Source organism: Physeter macrocephalus, chromosome 7 (genome assembly GCF_002837175.3).
Source record: "Physeter macrocephalus isolate SW-GA chromosome 7, ASM283717v5, whole genome shotgun sequence".
Taxonomy (NCBI): domain Eukaryota; kingdom Metazoa; phylum Chordata; class Mammalia; order Artiodactyla; family Physeteridae; genus Physeter; species Physeter macrocephalus.
Window position 1 is genome coordinate 74474543 of NC_041220.1, and position 25384 is coordinate 74499926.

The 25384-nt window shown below is 39.3% G+C and overlaps 1 protein-coding gene across 3 annotated transcripts in view; it reads left to right on the forward strand.

The window, feature by feature from the left end:
- The window catches only part of CDS1 (CDP-diacylglycerol synthase 1), a 69463-nt gene that overhangs the window by 18842 nt on the left and 25237 nt on the right, over window positions 1-25384 (forward strand). The window contains exons 2-6 of one of the 3 annotated variants that reach the window (XM_055086061.1): window positions 4028-4092; window positions 7303-7430; window positions 12822-12918; window positions 17869-17966; window positions 20542-20681. In XM_055086061.1, the coding sequence (XP_054942036.1) occupies window positions 4028-4092; window positions 7303-7430; window positions 12822-12918; window positions 17869-17966; window positions 20542-20681 (528 nt within the window). Of the gene's footprint in view, window positions 1-4022; window positions 4093-7302; window positions 7431-12821; window positions 12919-17868; window positions 17967-20541; window positions 20682-25384 lie in introns of all 3 variants that reach the window. The other 2 variants (XM_055086062.1, XM_007106859.2) reach the window with 2 other exon arrangements.

A 25384-nucleotide genomic window follows, 5' to 3' on the forward strand; every position in this document is an offset into this window, starting at 1 on the left:
TGCCCTAGGTCCCAGAGTGTGAGAAGTTTTCTGTACGCTCTTTAAGAGTGAAGTTTCTATTTCCCGCAGCCTCTGGCTCTCCCAAAAGTAAGTCCCCTGGCCTTCAAAGCCAAATGTTCTGAGGGCTCGTTTTCCCCATGTAAGACCCCCAGGCTGGGGAGCCTAATGTGTGGGGCTCAGATCCCTCACTCCTAGGGGAGAACCTCTGCAGTTGTAATTATTCTTCTGTTTGTGGGTTGCCTACCTGGTGGTATGGCTCTTGACTATCCCACAACACTGCCCCTCCTACCCATCTCCTGTGGTTCCTTCTTTGGATCTTTAGTTGTAGAAGATCTTTTCTGGTAGATTCTATCACTCTCATCAGTAGTTGTTCTGTTAATAGTTGTAAAGTTGGTGTGCCCATGAAAGGAGGTGAGGTCAAGGTTTTTGTACTCCACCGTCTTGGCTGTGATTGTCTCTTGAGGATCTAATAAAATGATGGAAGTTTAAATACTTAAAAAATTTTATATGTGTATATATATATATATTCATACATATATATGTGTGTGTGTATATCTATATATCTACATATCTATACCTATCTATTGATTGATACTGAGCAGGACCTGTGGGGCTCTTGGGCACAAAGCCTTTCTGAGTCCCCCATTTCTTTGATTACAGGAAATAGCCTTCATTCAGCCTCCATGACTTTCCCTGAGTTCCAGTGGGCAGATTCAAGCAGTTGTTAATTAAGGAACTGGGAGGGGATGCGAGACAAGAGAGAAACAGTCAAGAGAAACAGTAGTGCAGCCTTGGGGCAAGGTCCTGGTTCCCCATCAACCATACACATAATGATACCTTTGAGCTGTTTTGCAGACACTGAAATCCCCTCCAGGTGGGAAAAGCTAACAAGTAATGATGGTATGCTTCCCACAAGCACGTAGACCCCAGACTAGTTGGAACCTGAAGGCTGATGTTGCTGACTCTTACGTACCTCACTGCCAACCAACCAATCAGAAGAATGTCCACAAGCTGATCACACCCCATTACTGTAAAACTTCTCACCACCCTCTCCAAGTTGGGACACACGGTTTTGAGGGCATTAGCCTGCTGTGGCCCCCTTTGCCTGGCAAAGCAATAAAGCTATTCTTTTCTACTTCACCCAAAACTCTGTCTCTGAGATGTAACTTGGTGTCGGGGTACAGAGGCTGGGTTTGGCTTCAATTTTGGTGCGCAGCGTGGGGCTGACTCAGGGAGAGTCCCAGGTTGGGGGGTCCCTTGCCTTGATCGGACACTCCGAGGTTTTTTCCACGCCAGCCTCTTTCAAGAGAGCGGAGGGTTGGAGAATTCCTTTAGAGGCCAGATCACCTGGGACTCTTGCCTGGAAAGGCCAAGCCCCAGTCATATCCTGTCCCGCCATCCTGGCCGCTGGAACTCCAAGGCGGGAGTAGGGCGGAAGAGGGACCACCCTAGCAGCTACCAAGGCCATCTTTGCCTTGAGGACATTCCTCTCTTCCTCCTCGCTGGACTGCCCTGGACTTCCTACCCCAAGGAATTGTTTTGGGGAAGCAGAAAAGTAGCGTTTGGGATGTTGCGACACCTCTGCCAGTGTTTTGGTAAGCCCCCTCAGCTTGCATGCTGAGGCCACTTGGTTTGGTCTGTTTGGCGAACCTCTGGTTCCTGTTTGGTGATTTTTTCCATTAGGACGATCCAAGGCCACCGGGTTAGTGGGAGTTGGAAGCCAGTTTGAGCCTTGGGCTGTTTGTTTTTGTGTGTGTGTGTGGCTTCTGTTTGGCTGGCGAGGATTCTGGTTTTGCTTTCCATTTTGTGTGCATGGCTGTTTAATTCCACTCAACATGGGAAGTGCTTCTTCTTGTATTCCATCTGATAGCCCCCTGGGAGAATTTTGGCAGATTGGTCAACCTATAACTATGAATCTATGACTAAAAAGAATAAGGTTCTATTGTAATTCTGTTTGGCCAAAGTATATTCTTAAAAGTGAGGAGAGGTGGCCTTTGCATGGTGGCCTAAATTATACTATTCTTCAGGTAGAATTGTTTTGTCACAGGAATGGAAACGCTGGGAATTCTCTCCACTCCATCTGGGCTAGCCAATCTGGGCTCCCTGAGAGCCAACCCTGGGTTTGTTCTCTTTCAAGAACTGACCCAATCTATTTGGAAGCCTTTCTCTGGGAGTGGAAGTGGAATTTTTAAACTGTACCTCCTCTGATATTCTGTCTGTATGGCCGTAGTTTATCTGTTGTTTGTGTTTTTGTGGATATTGTCTTGGGGTAAGCCACTCAGGCTTGCACAGGATGGGAAAATTCTACCCAATCATTGTGAGCCACTTTGAGTTCTCAGTCTGGGAGTGGAAATGGAATCTTTGGGCTACACCTTGGCTGATTTTTTGTTTGTGGGAGCATGCTTGTTGTTTTTATGCATGTGTGTCAGTACTTATATTGACCAGTCGAGCCGTCTTTGCTAAATAACAGGGCTCACATGAGACAATACCAGGGAATCCTTCCCTGTTGTGTCAGGCTTTGCCTGTGGCGGAATGCTGGTTGGGATTTTCCCTTTGGGACAAGCCTTGTTATGGGTAACCAGAGTTCTGTTCCATCTTGTAACCGCCCCCTGCCCCCCAGGGTATTGTTACAAAACTGCGAGGCCTTCAACTATGCTCCCAGGAAAAGGGAATTGGTATTTCTCTCCACTGTGCCCAGACCCTCAGGAATACTTATCTTATCTGGACTATCTCTAGGAAAAAGAAAAAGGGGTGGGGGTGGGGGCAGAGGGGGGAAGCCTTTTTAAAATCAAGCAGAAAAATTGAGATTTCTGGTTCTGTCTTTATGTAAAAGTTAACTTGTAAATGAGCTCTATTTAATTCACTTAAAATTAAGCACTTACAAATTAAATCTAAATGTGTAGAAAATGGCCAAGATAAATTTTGGGACCACATGATCTGGGGAATATTCAGTACTGAACTGCTATTTGCTATTGAAGGTGGCTTAAGCTTGTTGGTTTGATTAATATAGACATTTCTTTAGAGTTATCAATGTTAAGTAATGCAAGTGAGATAAGAGCTTTTGGGTAAAACTCTTTAGGAATAATTGTTTTAGGAATGTGTACTTAAGAATAATCTCTTCAGCTGCTTGGTAGCTTAAAAATTTAGAGTTAAGTTAAATGATGGAAGTTTATTGAATAGGTAGGTCATTTCCAAATAAAATATTAAGATACTGAAACATTAATTAGTGAATGTTGGCTTCCCTTGGCAGAGAGAGAGACTAAAGGTATTTAGGAATCTAAAGGTATTTGGTGCCACCCTGGGATATTCTCCGTAAGAAAGCACATGTTTTTAGAGTTGTGCATGGTCAGGATTTTCTAAGATTGGATTATTAAATCTAGTTGGGTAGATGGATTTTGTTGGGAGTGGGCTAGGGCAAGACCAGATTCAGATTGGTTTCTCCCTTCAAAGTTTTCTTGGAATACTGCTTTTGACAACAGCTCGTGAGTTTCTTTGCCTTTAAGTGATCTATATTTACTTTTGAAGTCTCTTCACTCTGGTTAAATGAAAATAAGTATTGTTTGACAGATTCTAAAAGTTCTTTCAACCTCCAGCTAACGTTAAGATGCTTTAGAAGGCCGAGGCATCTCAGAGAGAAATATTTAATTAGTATGTTAAATTACATGGCATTCCTAAAAATCTAGTACGTCCTTGTAAAATGTTATCAGTCATAATTCTAGTTATTTTAAAATGTTGCACATTACAGCAATAACTAAGTTTCTTTTGTCAATCTCATTGTGATCAAATGTTTAACCATGACTTTTTAAGTCTCTGTGATTTGTAGACAGTTATTATTGTATTTTGATAAATCTCAGGTTGTACTGGGGAAACTGGGAAAGAAATTAAAAAAAAAAAAATCCTAAGGGAAAACTTGATGGTTTCATAAAAAGTTAACAAGAGGATTGGTTACTAAATGAACTGGTGAATATGGTTATAATTTTTATGGGTTTTGTCTGAAATGTTGCTGGCTTTGATCTGTGTTTTCCAGATATAGGAAAAAAACTTCCCCTCAAGTTGGTTATGATTTGCAACAATTTGATAAATTACACCTCTGTGAGTAAAATTGAGATATTTTTCTTTTCCCTCTGCCTGTTCCCTTCAAAAATTGGAGACTCTTGGGTTCTGAGCAGCCTTATCAGGTGAATGAGAAAAACTGTCTCCTGGCATGTGCAGAAATCTTGATATTTTGGGGACCTCTAAAAGAGAGAAATCCACCTAGGCAAAATCTGATGGCAGGCCTTTGATATGGCTTTCTTGGCCTTGAGAGACCTTTTGGAAATTTAGTCTGAGACTTCTTCTGAGGAATTACACCAGAGTCAATGTGGAAGAACCTGTGTGGTCAATGGACCAATCTTATTTTAGAAACAAATTAGTCTTGGCTGTACTTGATGAACATGGGGGCAATTTTAGAAAAAAATTATGTTTCACTGAATATTAAATTCTAGTTTTGTTAATTAATGTCTGTGCTTACCAAGACTCACTTCGCAGATAGTTCCTTGTGGTTATGTTATATTGTTCCAGAATTTAATTAAATTGTCAGAAGAATACTCTAAGTTTGTTTCTGAAGCCTAACTTTGTAATCAGTCTTTGGATAAAGATCAGATGCTCCATGATCTACAACCAGGAGATTAACACCAGGTTATGTTCATTCAAATTTAAAGGGTCACTTGTGTTGAGGACAATTAAACCCATACTAGGGATAACCAGACTAGTAACACTAGGAAACTGGGCTGGGTGCCTTATGGACAATGCCAATATATAATTTCCCTTAAAGATAAAGATTGGTATAGAACAGACTAAGTCGGAAGACCTGGGATATACTGGGCTGCACCTAAGGGAAGTTCTTAACTTATATTCTGACTTATGACCTTACTAATCTGCTAGCTATATGGTTTTTTATATTGCCTGTTTTGCAAATTTGTTGTTTCTTGCATTACCAAATGTGTGACTGAGCCTCTGATAAAATGATGATGTATAGTTCCATATGAGATCAATGATTGTAATAATGTAACTCTAGATATGGGAAGAAGCAACAAGAGGGAATAGTTTCCTGGACCATAAGAGACTAGTAAAACAGGTGGCCCAGAGACTTTTGGTTACCCGTAAGGCCTAGTCCAGTAAGTAATAGCACATTGACTGGCCTATCGGCGAAATCTTTGCCACACCTGGGAACGAGCATTCCTAGCACCGTGGGACAGAATGGTCATGAAATGCCCCCCAAACCATGGTCAAGTTTATGATCCTGAAGGGGCTCTCCCAACTGCAAATTGCCATCTGCCTCTGCAAGGATTAGGTCAGTGGCCACTGTGGCCACTGACCTTCAACACCCCCTGAAAGGAATTCAGGGTGAAGATCAGGAATGTGGCACTCTGCTCTGAGAAAAACTGGCAGAACAGGGCTTTAGATATTTTCAGAAGATTTTATGAGCCCAAATTCTTGCATCTTCTCATATCTAGAAAAGCACTGAAATCATTAACAGTGACATCTGCTTTGGCCATTAGGAAGAGAAATGCAATTGAAAGTCAAAATGGAGTAGCTCTTGGTTCAGACATATGGATGTGATTTCAGACATGTTCCTGTATTGCTGAGAACCCAAATTTTCTGAGCTGTGTCAGACCTAGGGGATGGCACCAGCCAATCTCAAAACAGTGTCCACTGGTAACTGCAACCTTATGGTTTCAAGGTATCCTCTTGTAACTATTAAATTTTTTAGACAATAAAATTGCTTTAGATCAGATATTAACAACAAAAGAGGAGACATATTTAATGGCCAATGGCTCCTGTTATATATATCTTAATACCATATCAAAAGTTAAAGCCTAGTTAGATAAAATTAGACAACTGGCTACCTGGCTACAAGTCTCCCTTAAAGAGCCAGGTCCAGACTGGGTTTCAGGCTTAAATTCCCAGGGGACTGAGACCTTAATCATACTAAACTCAGATCCAGGACTTGGAACTCAGTAATATTTCCAACTCGGTGTCCCAAATTGAGGCAGGACTATGCCCCATTTCAGCTGGAAGTAGCCAAAGCGGTTGTCACCCTATTCCCTAAAAGATTCGGGGAAAGTTAAAAAAGGGGGATTAAAATCAAGTCCCCTGAAACCGAGTTCCTCTGCTGAGTTTATGATTAATGTCTCTATCCAAAACAGTTATTCCCTTCCTTGTCCAACATCTGTTCTCAAGATTGAGGAGTATCAAGGAAAAGGGGGGATTGATACCGAGCAGGGCCCTGTGGGGCTCTTGGGCACAAAGACTTTCTGTGTCCCGCCATTCCTCTGATTGCAGAAAATAGCCTTCATTCAGCCTCCATGACCTTCTCTGAGTTCCAATGGGCAGATTCAAGCAGTTGTTAATTAGGGAAGGGAGGGGATGTGAGACAAGGGAGAAATAGTCAAGAGAAACAATAGTGCAGCCTTGGGGCAAGGTCCTGGTTCCCCATCAAGGGATACACACAACAATATATTTGAGCTGTTTTGCAGATATTGAAACCCCCTCCAGGTGGGAAGAGTTAACAATTAATGATGGTATGCTTCCCACAAGCACGTAGACCCCAGACCAGCTGGAACCTTAAGGTTGATGATGCTGACTTCTACTTACCTCATCACCAACCAACCAATCAGAAGAATGTCCACAAGCTGATCACACCCCATTACTATAAAACTTCTCACTACCCTCTCCAATTTGAGACACATGGGTTTTGAGGGCATTAGCCCACTGTGGCGCCCTTTGCCTGCCAAAGCAATAAAGCTATTCTTTTCTACTTCACCCAAAACTCTCTGAGATTTAACTCAGTGTCGGGGTACTGAGGCTGGATTCGGCTTCTCTATCTATCTAAAATGCTATGCCAGTGTAAGACATTCCTCTTGTTGTTGATGCTTTGATTGTAATTAAATAAAAAAAGAGACTATGTACAGTTGATCAGAATCTATGTGGCATTAACAGCATATTCTCTGTTAAGTAGAAAAATAATAAATGTTTGATTCTGTGGAAAATTTCTGATTTAGATAATATAGGAATTTCTTTTTGTGTCTTTTGTTTAAATTAATCCTTTATATTGATAGACTTTAGCAAAGATAATCAAACTTTCCTAACTAGGATGTACAACAGTGCTTGGATATTCAAGGTAAGTTAATAGTTATTTTTTTTGTTTTAAGTTATATAAATGAGAGTTGGCACACTGAGCAATAAATAAATGCATTGGCAAGCATGTGCTTTTTCTTCCTTTTATTTTGCAAAGTGATTTTCTTTTTTCTTTAATTTTAGGAAACAGATATTGATGACAGATATGGAGATTTGGATTCCAGAACAGATTCTGATATTCCAGAAATTCCACCATCCTCAGATAGAACCCCTGAGATCCTCAAGAAAGCTCTATCTGGTTTGTCTTCAAGGTATGGTTGGTTGAAGATGAATCTAATGGGTACACAAGATAAGCTGTGAGGTTATCCTGGACCATGTCCAATGTAATAAATTTCACTTTTGGTGAGTTTTAGAGCTATGAGAGGAGGCTTTACACTTTTTCACCATATATGAGCACAGTGTTAGAGGCTTGATGTACATCCTTTCGTTAATCCTTAAAATCTTGTTAAGTGTGAGAAAACCAAGTCTGAGAGGTTAACTGGTGAAGTTACAGAGCTAGCAAGTTGTGGACCTGGCATTTCTGCCCTTGTCTGCCAGGTTTCTGAAGCCAGTGACCCAGTTACCAAATCAGGTTGCCTTTTCTGGTATTGGAACATCTAAAAAAGAAAATTCTATATTCTCTGTTCCCTGTTTTTCAAATGCCAGATGGAAATCAGTATTTTTTTTTCCTTTTAACAGAGTTTAAAATCATTGTCCAAAACTCTACAACCCTTTACCATTTTATATTTGTGCTATATACTTTTAAATGTTTAATAACCACCCAATTTCAGCTAATTTTATATTGCCCTCCATTGTATTCTTTGTAATATGAATTATAAAATTTATAAAAGCAAAATAAATATTTTATCCAGAAACCATATGAAACCTTAAATATTGGTACAGAACACTCTTTTTTCAACTTTTTAATACTGTGACACACAGTAGGAGGTCCATTTTACACCATGCCCCAAGAGACACACAAATGTATATTTTAACTGCTGTAAATATGTTATAAAGCAATTCTTGCCATTGCTATGTGTGATGCTCTCTGATTTCTTTTATTTTTGATAGCTGTTCTATGTTATTGAACAAAAATATGCTGGATTACTAAATTGATTTTACTACCCATGGGTCATAAATTGGAGTTTGAAAAATACTGATTTAGTCATATCTAGTAAATATAATGTGAGCTTTTCTGATTTTTAATTTCCTAGAGGATGATCATAATAGAATAAATTGGTTCAAAACAAAGTTTTCATATTTTTTAGCCAATAGAATAAATTTTTGCTGTCCATTATTAAAAGCATGGTTATCATTTTAGTAGTTCTTGTTCCCAGTTGTTTTCATGACCTAGTTTACAGATGTACCTTTTTAAAAAAAATCTCACTTGGTCTTTCTCAGATATGGATTTTTTTTCCATATTGATGTTATGTAAGAATAATGCTGGATTCCTGTGTGTCATTCATAACAAGATTTTCCTTAATAATTTCTTTTTCCTGGCATAAAGCAACAATGGCAAGTAGTAGTAGCTGGTATTTATTGAGCATGTATATTTGCTAGGTGCTGCTCCAAGCACTTTATATGTGTTGACTAATTTATTCTCACAACAACCCTGTAACTGTATAAATGGAGAAACTGAAGCACAGAAATGTTTTATATCAAGGGTCGTGTAGCTAGCAAGTGATAGCGCCACATTCTGAACCTAGGCATTGTGCTCTATTTATGAAAGAATTGGTTTTAACAGCAGATAATATGTGACTAGTTTCAATCTTTTCGAGAAACTTTTCTGTAAAGATTAAATAAATGTTTTAAAATCTACATTTTACACATTTTAGCCTCTTTTTATTTAATACCCCAAATAGTCTGCCTTACAAAGATTTAGAAATTGCAGATGCATAGGATTAAAAATACTAATTACATAAGGAATGTACATGGTTTGCTGAAGAAAACCCTATAATCCTCCTACCAAGACATTAATATTTAAAATACTGTGATGTTTATCTTTGAAACATTTTTTTTGCATTGTGTGCATGTGTGTGCCTGTGTGTGTAATGTAAAAATAGCATTGTACTGTTTTCTGCCTTGCTATTTTCATTTTCATTCCATGGTATTAGGAACAACATCCTTAAATATATGTAAATATTTTAATGGCTGTATGATATATTCCTTTGTATACTTCAACTTAACTTAAACAGCTATTGCTAGACATTTAGCCAATTTCTAAATTTTCACAATTAAAACCAACTCTGCTTTAAATATATTTCTTTATAGCTAACTTTTATTTAGCATCTATAATTATTTTCTTAGTATAAAATTTTAAAAGTGAAATTCCTTGGTCAAGATTTATGTTCATTTTTAAGGCTCTATTATATAATGCCAAAAAGAGCATAAGCCATTGAAATTGGACCAGCTGCTCCGCAGCATGTGGGATCCTCCCAGACTAGGGCACGAACCCACGTCCCCTGCATCGGCAGGCGGACTCTCAACCACTGCACCACCAGGGAAGCCCCCAGTCTGTTTCTTGACCCGTGTATGGGTCTGTGGAAATGAATATTCATTAGCCAGTGAAGTCTGGCTCTATCCTCTAGTGAAGAGCTTCTTCAGCAATGAGTCTAACTTAGTAGTTCTCTCTGGAAGGGGCAATGCCTTGGATTTTGTACCTTTCCCCAACCAGTGAACATTTGGCAGTGTCTGGAGACATTTTAGGTTGTCACAATAAGAGATGGTGCTGCTGGCACTTAGTAGGTAGAGGCCAGGGAAGATCCTACAGTACACAGAACAACTCTTCACAACAAAGAATGATCTGGCTCCAATGTTACTAGTGAAGGTTGAGAAACCGTGGAAACACCCAGGCATAGTCTTGCTGGAGCTCTTGTACTCTGTAATGCCATCTTCCTTCTCCCTGGAAACCTGCACATGTCCTGTCAACTTCCTCTAAGGCTGGTAGATGGACTTTCTTAAAACTCCTCCTCTTTGCTAGATGGTCTACCAAGTTCTTGTTTGTTCTTGAAGAGTGCCTCTGTGCCCTAATTCTTGGCTCAGGTGAACTGCCTTGTCAACCTAGGTCTTTCTCATTATGCTTGTACCACTAGGAAAAATTTTTTTAAATTTTATTACTTTTGGGACTTCCCCAGCGGTCCAGTGGTTAAAACTCTGCGTTTCCACTGCAAGGGGCGTGGGTTCGATCCCTGGTTGAGGAACTAGGATCCCACATGCTGTGTGGCGTGGCCAAAAAAAAAAAAAAAAAAATAAATTTTTATTACTTTTGAAATAAAAACCCCTCAAGAGTTGTAGTAACAGTAAGACATTGTGCATCACATAACTGATTTGAGCAATAAATGTGTAACCACTTTAGATAATCACTTTAAAGGACACTGCTTAATTATATACTTTTTAGAAATTTCATTTCGAGCTCATATAGGTCCTGGAAACATGAGACTTGAATGGATTTCTCTACTGATTCTGAGTTCCTTTACCTAAAACAATCTGTGAGGTGATGACTTGGACTCAAAATTAAGGCTTTCTCTAATGTGATCATGGTGGCATGGTAAAGGAAATCAAGAATTTTGAATTCGGAACCAGACTTTCCTCTGGATTTTAGTAACAATGGTACATATGTTTTTGCATATCAATGCTGTTTTGAATTCAGTGCTTCTCCCCTGAGAGATAACTTTGGGTTACTGTATCAATGGATATATATATTAAGTTTAAGTATTTGCTTTTATGTGCTTAACTTTGTGTTAGGTATTCTTGGGAGATTTGGCGAGTCATTTAAATTAAAATAAGGCAATTAAGTCTTTGATCTTGTTGGGGAGGGGAATTTTTCTGGCTGGAGTAACATCTGTATAATAAAAGAGAGTAGGTCTTTGTTTAAATCTCTGGTTCTCAGAAGCTACCATTCTCTGCCGTTCAGAGCCAGCCCTTTAACATTAGAGGTACACTTGGACCTTTCAACTCTCACCAGGGACTGATTTCTGACACTTGGGTAGTGTCCTCTTCTCTAGAAGAGGTTCTCAGTAATTCTGAGTCTGAGAATCAGTTATGAAAGAGGGCTAAGTACATTTCTGAGATTCATGCAAGGAAGACAGGATTATTATCAGGAGACTGGTTTATGGTCCTTTATTTACCTCTGACTAGCTCTGCGACCTAGCCCAGTTTCCTAATCCATTCATTCATCCTCAAAGAGTTCGTTCTATTAAGTCAAATAGAACCTTTCAGCTGTAGCATTTTTGATTATGCATTCATTTCAGTTCAGCCCCAAAGCTTACAGTCTCATGAAAAATGTATGAGTCTACATACTTAACTAAACAGTAGAGGGAAATAAAGTTGGGTAAATACAATTTGACCACCTTGTGAAAAACCTTGGAAACTATATAAAAGAGTTTGGACTTAATGTTGGCATTTTAGGTCTTGTGTGCAGAAAGGACATGATCAAAGGGATATTTGAGGAAGAGTAGTTAGGGGTATCTAGGCTATATAGGAGAGTGATTGAAAGCAGGGAGTGTAATCAGTATTCGATAAATGGATGAAATCAGCTAATATTTCTGTTACAGAGAGGAGAACGAGAACGTGTGCTTGGAATACAGTGCATATATGTTACTATACGTTGGGTCATAATCTCTTGTGATATAATTTAAATGTTAGCATTTGATTTAATAGAAGTCAGAAAATTATTTAAAAACTTTACTGTGAGTATAATGTAAAATGTGTGTAGAATGAATAAACTCAGAGGGCAGCAGTTTTAGATTCAGAAAGCATCATCCTTCTATAGGTGTTGTTAGAACTATCTGAGGTGTTTCATACAGTGGCTGCTGACATTTCTTATGACGTAGCCACATAAAGAGTGAAAATATTTGTAAGGTACACTGGGGGTGAAGTGTGAGGCTCCTGCGGTGACGGGGGGCAGGCAGATGGGCTCCCCAGGCCCTTACTGACAGCAGAGGGTCGAGGAGGTCAAGTCTCAGTCTACCGGGGACCAGCCAGGTGTGCCTCAGGGAAGCTCTGCTCTAAGCACCAGCAGAGGCCCAAGGAGAAGAGAATACTTTTCTAGGAAAGGGTCTGTCCCGCAGAAAAGCAGGCAGCACACGCTGAGCAACAGAAAGAACTGACCTTCCGTCTGGCCTTGCCCTCAATGACAGACCTCCCCACACCTTCCTCATTTCCCTGAAATCTCAGTGCTCTCCAGTTTCGGTTCCGCATTGTCCTTTCTTTACTTTTTCTCACTGCAAGGCCGTGCTCTCTGTTCTACACCACCTTAAAATCCGTACTCTTTTTATCCACCGCAGGGAAGGACAGACGCCCTTCGGGAGGGCTGTGCACCTGGCCCCTCCTTCCCACCTGAGTGGCCCCGGGCTGAACGTGCGCACACCTGCGTTGGCCACCTCACCTCCCAGCCTCGCAATTCATCCACGTTCGCATGGAGCAAAAACTAGTTTTTTTCTTCGGCTAACAGAATTTTTACATTTACTTTAGCTCTCAGTGAGTGAGCGAATGCTATTGGTTTGTTTGGTTGGTTTGCGTTGTTGTTATTGTATAAGGTAGAGTATAGGGGATTCCTAAAATATAGTTAAGGGAAACCTGTAAGTCTGGCAACTCATCACTGAAACAACACACAAAAATTTAAGAACACTTTAATGCTAACTCTACAAATATTTCCTTTTTAGGTGGAAAAACTGGTGGATTCGTGGAATTCTTACTCTAACTATGATTTCATTGTTTTTCCTGATCATCTATATGGGATCCTTTATGCTGATGCTTCTTGTAAGTGTTTGCCCAAGTGTCTCTTGCTTTATTTTTCAGCATTGATATTGAAGTAAATGTGAGCATGTCATGAAAAAGAAGGTGGTTCAAGACTTGACAGCAGCAAATTTAGTTCCTTTAAGCATCTTCTGGTTCATGAAATGACCTGGACTAATCTTTTCCATTTGCAAATTGGCCATTCACTGTGTATCAAGTATACGTGATATTCAGTAGATACACAACTTTGTGTCAGACATTGCACCAAGCATTAGGTAGAACAGAAAAACACACACACCACACACAACTTCACCATATATGACTATTAGCTAGATCCCTGACTTCAGGGGACTCATTCTAATGGCAGAGACATGTAAGTAACCATATGAATAAATGGTGTAGTAAATGAGTGGAATAAACCCCATGATAGATCTTGTTGGAAGAGCACAGTAAAAAAATTACCTCATCCAGTCTGAGAGAGAGATGAGGGAAGACTTCCAGAGGAGGTGATGCGAAAGCTGAGTCATAAAGAAGCACTGGACGGGGGAGGGCATTCCAAGTTGGGGATATCGGGGGCAGGGGTGTAGTAAGGAGAGATTGTGGTCCGTTGGGGGGTTTGTGAGTTATACATGTGGAGAGTGTCTAGGGATGAGACTAGAGAGGCAAGCAAAAGCCATTCTGGGAGTTTGGGATTTTGCTGTATATGGGAAGCCCAACAAGTTATGAAGTCAGACACATTTTTTCAGCTTTTAATTCATTCATTTAACACATGCTTCAGGATGCCTGCTACATGCCAGGCAGTTCTGGGGAATGATGCAGTCGTGCTGAGAAAAATGCACCTGTGACCTGTGTCTGCCCTCATGGAGCTTACTGTCTACATATTAAAGAACTGATCAGATATGTAATCATAAACTGCAGTAAGCATTTGAAAAAAATATTTGGATGCTCTGAGAGCAAAGGGGGTAGCCAGGAGACTTTCCAGACTTTATCCAGTGCCCAGCATCTGCACTGCGATCTTGAAAGTTGAGTAGGATTCACTGGGGGTGAAGGGGAGACCTTGGAGGAAGGATTTTCACAGCAAAGGATTCCCTGTGTATAAAAGCCTTTATATCTAAAGAAGTATGAAACCCTTGAAGCCCAGAGTGATAGAAGTAAGAAGGAGAAATACATTCGTGACGAACATCACGCATTTCCTGGGTGCTGAACATGGTTTAGCAGTGAACAGCGAAGTCCTGCTCTCGGGGATATGTACAGTGTCTCTCCTTTTTATTATTTGTCTCCATCCATCTCAATTGTATTTATGATGTTTATGTTAAGGGAACATGGTTGGATATACACACACTTGGTACTCAACTGATACTACCTTTATGTGTTTTAAGGTATTATTTACATTCACAACCCTGACTAGGTCATTTATATTTATATTTTGAGAAGTACACATTGTACCTAGCTTGCATTTGCCTTATAATATCAGCACTCAAAACTGACGAATTCAAGAGAGTTTTATTAAAAACTTACTTCTAGCAAATGATAGCTACTATTTTAAGATGGAATTCATACTCATATTCCTTAAAATAAAAGGAGTTTTTTTCCTTCAACCTTCTATTTATAGTGCTTTAATTGTTGCAGTCACAGCTTGGAATCACACTTTCTAAGTGATGGAGTTGCTAAAGCATATTTCAATTTAAAGGTAGATGTGAACATATAAAAGATATAAGAGGTTCCCCCACCCCTTCCTGGGACTCCTATAATAACTGTTTTAATTCACATTATTTAACTTATTTTTATTTATTTATTTATTTTTGCGGTACGCGGGCCTCTCACTGTTGTGGCCTCTCCCGTTGCGGAGCACAGGCTCCGGACGCGCAGGCTCAGCGGCCATGGCTCACGGGCCCAACCGCTCTGCGGCATGTGGGATCTTCCCGGACCGGGGCACGAACCCGTGTCCCCTGCATCGGCAGGCGGACTCCCAACCACTGCGCCACCAGCAAAACCCTAACTTATTTTTAAATAGTGCATTAGTTTTTTTCCCATTGTGAGAGTTATAAAAGTATATTGAAATTACTTTGGAAAATAGATAATTAAAAAAAAAAATCACCCCAACCCTATCATCAACCACTACAACTCAGTTAATACTGCCATTTGATGTATTTCCTTTCATCTTTTTTTCTTTTAAAAACCATGATTGTAATTATAGTGTGACTAAAATTTTGTATCCTTTTTAAACTAAATATTGAATGTTTTGTGTTGCTCCATGGTCTTTATAGCCATCAGCTTTAATACCTTCATCTACTCAATGAAATGTAGTACATCATAAGTTATTAAGAGCAGTGTGTTATTTTTAGACGTTCAGGTTATATTCTGGTTTTTCTTTATTGTGAATAACATTATCCTAAACATATTAGAATATAAAGCTTTTTCATATGCAGGATTATTTTCTTCAAATAGATTCCCAGAGTGAAAATAGGCACTTTTATTTGGATAACACATAGTTCCAGCCCAACATATCTAAATCTGAACTTCTGTTCTATCGCCAGCCATTCTGCATAACTCTATCTACTTTTCCAAGCCTTCCCTGGTGTTGTCCTGTGTTCCCCTCTCTCCCTTAGCTCCCCAGTTTCCTCAAGCACCAAATCCAGTCAGTTCTACCTCCTTGATGTCTCTCATTCCTTATACTCCACCCTCTTCTGCCACTTATCCATACTCATCTGGATGGTGGTATCTTGCCTGCCTTACTGTCTCTTCTCTTGCTGCTTCTCCCGTCAGTTCTTTCTACCTCTGTTATCTCCAGACATTCACATCTGATCATGTCATTTCATGATCGGCACCAACTCCTTTGTGCAGCCTTTCATGCTGTTTCCTGTGGTGCTGTGACCAGACTCATTTCTCTCTACTTCTCACCCCAGCAGCTCTGGACTGCTTTGTAGTTCCCTTAACATCCTCCTCCTCTCCTACGTACATGACTCTGTACCTCCTTCTCCTTCACCCCAACTGGCCCATCCCCACCCTTACCACAGGTTTTTTGTCTGCCTGTGCTTATATCCATGTGGCTGTTTCCACATGGTATTGTAGTTGTGCGTGTTCCCCCTGAAAGACTACGTCTCTTTGAGAACAAAAACCCTGTATTATTTCTCTGAATCTTCAGTAACTAGCAGAGTAGGTATTTATATATCGATTGTTGTTTTTAATGCTCATAACACATTAATTGGGCCAACAGAGTCCTACCAATGAATTGCTGCCTGTATTGATGGCATGGCATATAAGTTTCTGTGTGATCACCCAGTTCTTAGTCTATTATTTTGAATTCCCTGTTTTCTATTTTCCCAGCAGTTCCATATTCTACTGGTAAGCTGTAAGTGACAACCATATACATATATGTGTGTGATATTAAAAATTCTTTTTTTCTTCTTTCAGTGAAACACCATATATAGTGCTAATGGTTGCTCTTGAACAAATGTATTCATAGAGGTAGCATCAGTTCATTTGATATTCTAAAAGCCCTTGGTTCTATAAATAGCATGACTTTGCCATTTTATCTTAACATCTAGCATTGTCCCCATTCTCGGATTACTATTGTTAAAAAAATGACGTGATGTTATACACAAAGGCTATTTGAAGGACAGTATTTAAATTTCCTCTTGTGTTTATAATATAACACATTTATGAGTTTTTCTTGAAAGAACTATTTGTAATAGTTTGGCATAATATTTTCTTACTGTATGGCTGAGGGGACACAACTACTTTTTTTAAGTACGTCATTGGACATGTACTAGGTATAGTGGGGGAAAATAGCTTAAGAATATCCTGGGCAGTAGGTTTGGGAAAGCTGATTTGTGGTGATCTCAAAAAGAAATCCCAAAGTATATTCTTTGGCAGACTTTGGTTAGCTCTTTCTGTAAAGGACCAGATTGTTGTATTTTAGGCTTTAAGGAGCCACATGTGTGTCTGTCATATAATCCTTGTTTTTTATTTTTAACTCTTTAAAAATATAAAATCCATTCTTAACTCCAGGGTTGTACAAAAACAAGCCCTTGGGTATATTCTCTAGAGGTTGAAAAAGTTAGTCTGCTATATTCACAAAGGTTTGAATCTCTTAGTTTATGGTGATGAGTGTTCAGCTTGCCATTTGCTCTTTGAGTCTTGGAATTGTCTTAAGCCAAACACTGGATATGATGCTACAGTCTCAGAAATTACCTTTACCCAGATTGGTGGATTTAGCAGCTTGAAGGACAGCTACATAGACCATCAAAAACGGATTCTTGAATATAAACCCATTTACATGGTGTATTGGACACTATGCAGACAGAACCGCATGGACTCACTTGACTGGCCAGCGGGGCTGCAGATGTAGAAGGCTGCTTATAATTTGTCAAGGAAGCACTGCTTGGGTCGATCAGAGATGTGTGTAGCTAGCTGTGGGAGAGTTGGCATGGAGGAAAGATTGAAAAGCTCATGCCCAAACCCCTGGATGACTGGGTAAAGATATTTTAGCCATTTGTCCTGATAGTATCTTTATCCTTGGCAAGAATACCAGGTTGTATGGTTAAAAATATATACAAGCAAACTTTCACTTATGATCATTTTCCTAGGATAACTCAAGAAACAAAATGGACAGAAAGACCATCCATCTTGAGATGGACAGCCACAGGAAATGAAGCAGTGATGAGGGATAAAGCCTAGTCAGCTGTGATCCCAATCAGACTATATACCCCTCAAACTCTAAACTACAATGCCACCTCCTACCCTGGGACGGATCTCTCAAACTTTTTGAATAAAACATTGTTTTGCTTGCCTCTTTGGGATATCACTTGATTATAGAGAAGTTGAATACTGAATTTTTGCTGCTGATATTTAGACTAACTAGAAGTGGGTAGGCTGAAGATTTTTAAAATACATGTGACAACATGCTACTTATTAAATAACCATAAATGTAAATATTGAGAAATGTATGTTAATGTTTTCTCGTGGTTTCAGGTTCTAGGCATCCAAGTGAAATGCTTCCATGAAATTATCACTATAGGTTACAGAGTCTATCGTTCCTATGACCTACCTTGGTTTAGAACACTAAGCTGGTAAGTGACTTAAAACTGTTTCAGATATGAAAATCTGATTCTTTTCTAAAGTTTGTAAGGAAGCATCCTGACCAAGCAGTATCTACACGGTTGACCTTATAGATTGATTTTAAAGAAATATAAATTAAAAGAATGAAATTGAATTTTGAAAGAAGGAAATTACCTTTAACCCTCCCATTTCAACACAACTATTTCATATCTCATCTATCACTCTTTGTAGAGATACCTGATTTAAACTGAATATAAACACTATTCTTGTGCTCTTTTTAAAAACCTCAGCATTATATTCGACACATTTTTATATCCTTTATAATTACAATTTTAACAGAAAGTTTCATTTTGTAAAATGTTATGAATATGTGTAATCTTTTGCCTTATTTCCCCTCAGTTGATATGAGACCACACACACAATTTGATATTTCTACAAAGACTTAAAGATGAGAGTATGAAAATAGTTATGGGTTTTTTTTGTTTTGTCTTTTTTTTTTTTTTTTTTTTCTTTTTTTGAGTGATCAGTGGTTTATTCAGGACGGGAAAGCCCAAGCTGAATGTCTGTCTCCCCGCTCCCCTGCCATCCCCACCCCTGCAGGCTGGCCCACCTTCTCCAAAGCCCCCATAGGCCCCAGGATGCCGGCGGGGTCGGGGGAGGCAGGGCAGCGAGGGGGGGATGACCTCACCTTTGCTGCTTCTGGTTTGGTCTCCTCCAGGCCCTCGGTGGGCCCTGTGACATGCAACAAGGAGGGTATAGTCAGAGGGAAGAGGAAGACTCGGGGGTCAGGGTGTAAGGCACCCTGCTAAATATTTCAGGGCAGTTACCAGCCTCTGAAATATTGTATATGTACAAATGCATGTAATATTAGTAAATAAAAATCACCAGGGCTTCCCTGGTGGCGCAGTGGTTGAGAGTCTGCCTGCCGATGCAGGGGACACGGGTTCGTGCCCCGGTCCGGGAAGATCCCACATGCCGCGGAGCGGCTGGGCCCGTGAGCCATGGCCGCTGAGCCTGCGCGTCCGGAGCCTGTGCTTCACAATGGGAGAGGCCACAACAGTGAGAGGCCTGCGTACCGCACACACACACACAAAAATCACCAAATAATTTTAATATTTAAAGCTTTATATATTTTTAAAACTTTCTAGGTTTCTTAGTTATCAGGACCTTGACCATGAAGCATAATAATATGATAGTTCATAATTAACCTAACAGGCCATGTCTTTGAATATAGTTGTTTGATTAGTATCAGCCAGAGGGGCCAGTGTCTTCTTAGAACAAACAAATCACTTTTTGGGTTTACGGTAGTCGAAAACAGTTTCTTGGTTTTGTTAACACTTAATTTTTCCTTCTGGAAAGTTTCTTCATGAGTGGCAATGTGTACAGGGAGTGTTAGGTAGATTAAGTAGTCGGAGAGTAATTAAAAGCTAAACCGTGCAGGACTGATTTTAAGTGTAGGGGGAAGAAAAAGGTAGGTCAAGATGGGCTCCAGTGATTGTAGAGGCTTCTTGGAGAAGGGGAGAGAGAAACTGTTACTTGAAATAAAGACAGGCTTTGGCTAGAGAAGAGTGTTCTGGGTTGGGGAAGCAGCACCCATCAGGTTTCAGATGTGGGACAGAGGAGGCATGTGCCACAGATGGTGAGATCTTCTTGGCCCTCCTGAGCAGAAGGTGTGTATTTATTAGGGAGTAGTGGCCAAAAAGCTGGATTGGTGGCTGGAGTAAGCTTTGACAGCCTTACAGAGGCAACACAGACAGTTTCCATGGTAGGAGAGAGAAAAATGGTAATACAGCTGATAAAAATGAAAATACTTCCCTTTGGGAACAGTGGGGTGTAATTCCATTCATGAGAACCAGAGGGAAACCACCCCTTTCATCTTCTACTGCCCTCCTGGCTGCCTAGGACTCTGCCCTTCTAAGGAGGAGTCCGGGAGGAACCCTAAAGCAGTGTTTCTCAGCCTTTTTTTCTGGCTCACACATGCTCCCATCAGCAAAATCTCATGGGTTCAACTTCTCCCCCGGGACAAAGATATACCAGAACTGGGAGAAGGGACAGGCCATTTATCAAGTTTTTAAAGTTTTTCCCAGAGATTTTTACCTGCTGCTAGCTCCGTTCCCCACAGCTACCCTTTTTGAGTCACTGCTCAACTAGAGTGCATCTGGAGCATTGAGAAGAGGGGGCAAGACCCCAGTGTGTGCAGGGCAGGAGGGTGGAGGTTAGAGGTCAAATTACCTCTACCTTCTTTTCCTGTTGATCTTCCCTAGGGCAGGTGGGAATTTGGCTTAGGATCTTTACAAAGCATTAGACCTGTGAGTAGCTGGGAGTGAATTTTCATTATAAACTTAATGCTGTGTGTGTGTGTGTGTGTGTGTGAAGGCATGAACTATTCAGTAAATTTTTGTTGACTGATAAGTTTGAAATTAAGTTTAAAACAGGAAAAAAAGCATTTTGGTGGAATATATCATGAACTGGTCTTCTCGACTTGGTTTTGAACTTTGTGTCATCATCAAACTGTAGAAAATAGTTTTGTTGAGTTTGAGGGGAAAAAAATTTCAAATCTAAAGAAGCTAACTTTTAAAATTATAGGTACTTTCTACTGTGTGTAAACTACTTTTTCTATGGAGAGACTGTAGCTGATTATTTTGCTACATTTGTTCAAAGAGAAGAGCAACTTCAGTTCCTCATTCGCTACCACAGATTTATATCATTTGCCCTCTATCTGGCAGGTAAGTTAAGGAAAAAAGTCTTTATTGATATGTAGCCAATATATGTTACATGCTTGTTTTTATTATTTAAATTTATAACGTCCTTTATTTGTTACATTTTAATCCAGCTTCTCTTTTTAAAATGTCTCATATATAAAGCTATTTCTTTAATCACATTCTTAAGCAGTAGTCACTCCCTAATGGTGGTTTAAAAAAAAGTACTTGCTTAATAGTCACTCCATATATTTGAAAATTTTCTTCACAAATTATAGTAAAGGCACTTTTAAATATATGGGTTATTTACCAAGTATAATTTACAAAGAAACTTTCACATATGTATTGCTTTATTTGTTCCTAGGAAATAGAGTTTTCATATAGAATTATTCGGGGTACTTAGTTTTCCTGACATGGTTTATTATATATTCATTTATATATATATATAAAATATACATATTTGTTTATAGTAGGCTATGCCACATGTTTTAATGATTTTAGATTAAGAATCAGATACTTAGGATAACATTAGAATTAATAGATTTGTTTTCCATTCAAGTTTACCAATCATAAAAGAAATTTCTAAGAAATTGATTTAGATATGTACTGTTTAAAAATCAGATTGCCAGTATGAATCCTGGTTCCACCATTTACTAGCTGAATAAACTTTGGGAAATTTAATTAATTTACCTGTGCCTCAGTTTCTTTGTCAAGCACTTAGAACAGTACCTGGTACTATTTAAGTATTTATCATTATCATTATTTCCACTTTTAAAGGAGGAAATGAAATTTATTTGTGAGTTTTCACTTTAGCTTTTAATAGTTACTGTTTTAGCTGTTAGGAGTTTCTCATAAATAAATTCTTCTCCAGTTAATACAATTTTGGAAACTGAATACAATATGGATGACTTCCATTTCTCATTAAACAAAAAAATATACAGAGTATGTGGGGAAGAATGTCCAGTCCTTTAAAAGTATGTCATTTATATTCAGTAATTATGATCTTTTTCATGGTGTTCAATTTTAATAAACACCCCTGCAGATCTTGGTCTCTGTTTTATTTCTGATTCTAGGAAGCCAGAGAATGAAATACAATCTAAAATGATAATGGTAATTTTCAGAGAATCATTTTTGGGGCAGGGGAACCTACATTTTTCCAAAGAAATTGCCTGTTTTACATTCAGGTTTTTTGTTAAGTCCAGTTTTCTCAGTCCATTACTTAATTTTTAAAAATTATAAATGATATGTCTAAAATACATTCTTGGAAATAGATATTGAATGTAGATATCTTCATTCTTGGAAATAGATATTGAAAAGTATTTTTGTTCTTTCAAGGGCAAAAGAAGTTATTCATTCTAAGGTAGTTATTTCATTTTAAATTCTAATCAGTTTAGAAGAATCATGACTGTAGAGAGATTAATTATGACTGCTAACAGCTAAAATTTTGGAGAATAATATGCTTGACTCTGATTTTATGTTCATTAAACGTCATCTGTGACATTTTTTTTCATGGTAGAAAGAAACTTTGCATAGTTTCTCTTATCAAACAAACACGTTTGATTCATTTTGTTAAATGTAAGGTAAATTCTGGGATGGATTCTTTACTATTACAGGAGAGAAGCATACTGTACCTTCTTAGTCTATATTTTTACTGGCAAGACTTCTTATTAGCAAGAAAAGTGTAATAACAATAACTTTATTTCGTATATAATTATTCTTATAATTAAGCGTAAAATTGTGATTAATTAAAATATAAATCATTAACATATGTCCATTAGTTTAAAAATCTGATAATGTCAAAAGAATCTGATGTTATTGTTAACGTAAACAATAACCCTGCACCCCAACACTTGCAGATTGTTTTCATTTTTCTAAGTAATATGCCTATTAATTTATTTAGGCATTATCTATTGACTTCCTGTAATAACCTCTCTCTCTTCTCCATACTCAGTTTTTTATTGTCATTATTTATATTATTAAATAGGTACCTAAAGTATCACTTCCTATAGAGCCAAATAGTATCTTTGATTACATTTCCATTCTTTTACAACTTTTTGCTTTTCCTGCCCTTAATAGCTGCTCTTTACCTTTTCTAGTCCACATTCATAAATTTCTGTGTAGGAATCCTTAATTTTCCTTTTGAGTCTGTCCTATGTCTGTTGGTCATTTTTTCAGATGTTCACAGAAATCAGAGAGTTGATTAGTTCCCGTTTTTCCTGGTGACCTTTATCCCAGGGACGTCTGGGCTCCTGTTTCTGTTTGGACTGGCTGCTTGTAGGCCTGCTGTCAGCTGTCCCCTCATGATTTAGCTTTTCCTGTGTCTTCCAATTTCTAGGATAACACCCTCATTCTGCTGCAGCGTAGCCTCTAATAGTTTCCTGTGAAATGTGCTTAGAAGGTAAATGTTTTATGTTCATGCATTTCTAATAATATCTTTGTTCTGTTCTCACAGTTGACTGCTTTGGCTAGGGTTCCACTTATGAGTAATAGACTTGTACTTAGTCCTCTAGTTTAGAAGCCCAAGCCTTAACCTTGCCTTCCAGTGAGCCTTTCCTGTTCAGTTTTCTCTAGAAAATACTTCTACTTGTCCCTGATTTCTCAGATCTGCTGGAAGTCATCCAGTCGGTTTTCCAGCTTCCAAATTTTGTAGCCATTTTTCTTCTTTTTTCCTTGACATTTCTTCAATTCTCTTTGCTCTGTAGGTTTTTGCCTTAATTTCTTTTAACATGATTTAGTGGGCTACCAGGACGGAAGAGAAAGAAATGTAATACATGAACAATTGGCCATTTAAAAACAGAAATCCTTGGGCTTCCCTAGTGGCGCAGTGGTTGAGAGTCTGCCTGCCGATGCAGGGGACACGGGTTCGTGCCCTGGTCCGGGAAGATCCCACATGCCGCGGAGCGGCTGGGCCCGTGAGCCATGGCCGCTGAGCCTGCACTTTCGGAGCCTGTGCTCCGCAACGGGAGAGGCCACAACAGTGAGAGGCCCGCGTACCGCAAAAAAAAAAAACAAAAAAAACCCTAAAAACAGAAATCCTTGATTAGTATTTTATTTTTCCCTTGGCTTAAAACAACAGCTAATTTTTTTCTCCTGGTCCTGTGGATTGACTGGGCTTCACTGGTCAGTTCTAACTTAGGGCCTCCCCTCCAGTTGCAGTCAGATGGCGGTAGTGCTGGTCATGTGTGTCCTAAGTGGGCTAGACATCCAAGGTGACTCACTCTCACGGGCACGGTTCGTGCTGGCTGGTGACCCAGGCACCCGAGTGTGGGCTCTCCATGGGGCTTGGCTCTCTCAGCACCACGCCTGAGTTGTGAATAGGGAGGGCGCCAAAAGCCAAGCATCTCAAGAGTCCTTACCTAGGATGGTTTTTTAAAACTAGTTTTTAAAAATGAAAACATAATATGTTCCCACAGTAAAAATTCGGGCTGAAAAGGAATATTCCGTGATATCTCCCTCCCTGCTCAGAGCCTTACTTACTTTTTCCAGGGGCTTCCTACCACTATTCAGACATTATTTGAGTATTCAAGCTTATATGTTTATATCCTCCTTCCCTCATTTTTGTACACAAATGAGAGCAGACCATCCTGCACCTGTTTTTTCCCACTTAATGTAGCTTATTTGTGGTTTTATATTGGCACATCTAAACTTATCTCACTTTTTCCATATCTGCAGTTACATCTGATGTGCATACAGCAAAATCTGATGGGTAACATGTCAGAAAATAAGGCAACTACTGTTTCCTTGCTTTGCATTTGCTCTAACTTATACTTGAAAATAACTTCTCAATTGAGAGGGTAAAGACAATGTAATTTATTTCCTTTCTTGTTTCTTTTTATAACATTGTATACGTGATAGCCTCCCAACCAACCCTTTTCAGTCATTGTTTCTTCATTCCCTAAAATTTCTGACTCCACTTTTATAAAACAAAATCAGTATTTCTTCTTTTTTCTAACTGATTTCCACCGTGGACATAGCTTACCACTTGCTCTTTTATAGAATCATGGAAGCTTATTGAAAGTCATTGGTGTTGTTCTTTCAACAGACATTTGAGTGCTTTCCAGTACTGTACATGGTGTTGAGGATACAAAGGGAAATAGGCTGGTAGTGTGCCTTCCAGGGTCTTGCAACTGCTGAGACACATGTCCCCTAGTTCATTGCTGGAATGTGAACAAGGACCTCTAAGAGCATGAAGAAGGGAAAGGAGGGCCTTGCTTTGCTGGGGTGGGAAGGCCATAGAACACCTTGAAGAAGAGATGACAGGTGTCGTGAGAAGCAAAGAACAATCAGGTGTTTGCCAGGTGGACAGAAGGAAAGGGCATTCCAGGAGGAGGGAACAGCTGTACAGTCTTGAGAATGAGAGAGGGTGGCATGTTCGGGAACAGTGAGAGGCAGTGAAGGTTGCAGAGGTAAGCAGGAGCCCCATCTTGAGAAGCTTTGTGTATTGTGGGAAGAGTTTGGGCTTTATCCCAGGAAAACCACTGGAGGATTTTAAGCTAAGAGATGATATAACCAGATCTGTAATTAAATGAAGGATGAGTTGGGTAACGTTAATAGAGTGACAAGATAGGAACCTGTTGCTCTAATTCATACTAAATATAATGTAGGCTTGGCCTGAGGTTTATATTTAATACTAAGAGGGTTATAAATTTTAAAAAATTATGGGGGGGGCTTCCCTGGTGGCGCAGTGGTTGAGAGTCCGCCTGCCGATGCAGGGGACGCGGGTTCGTGCC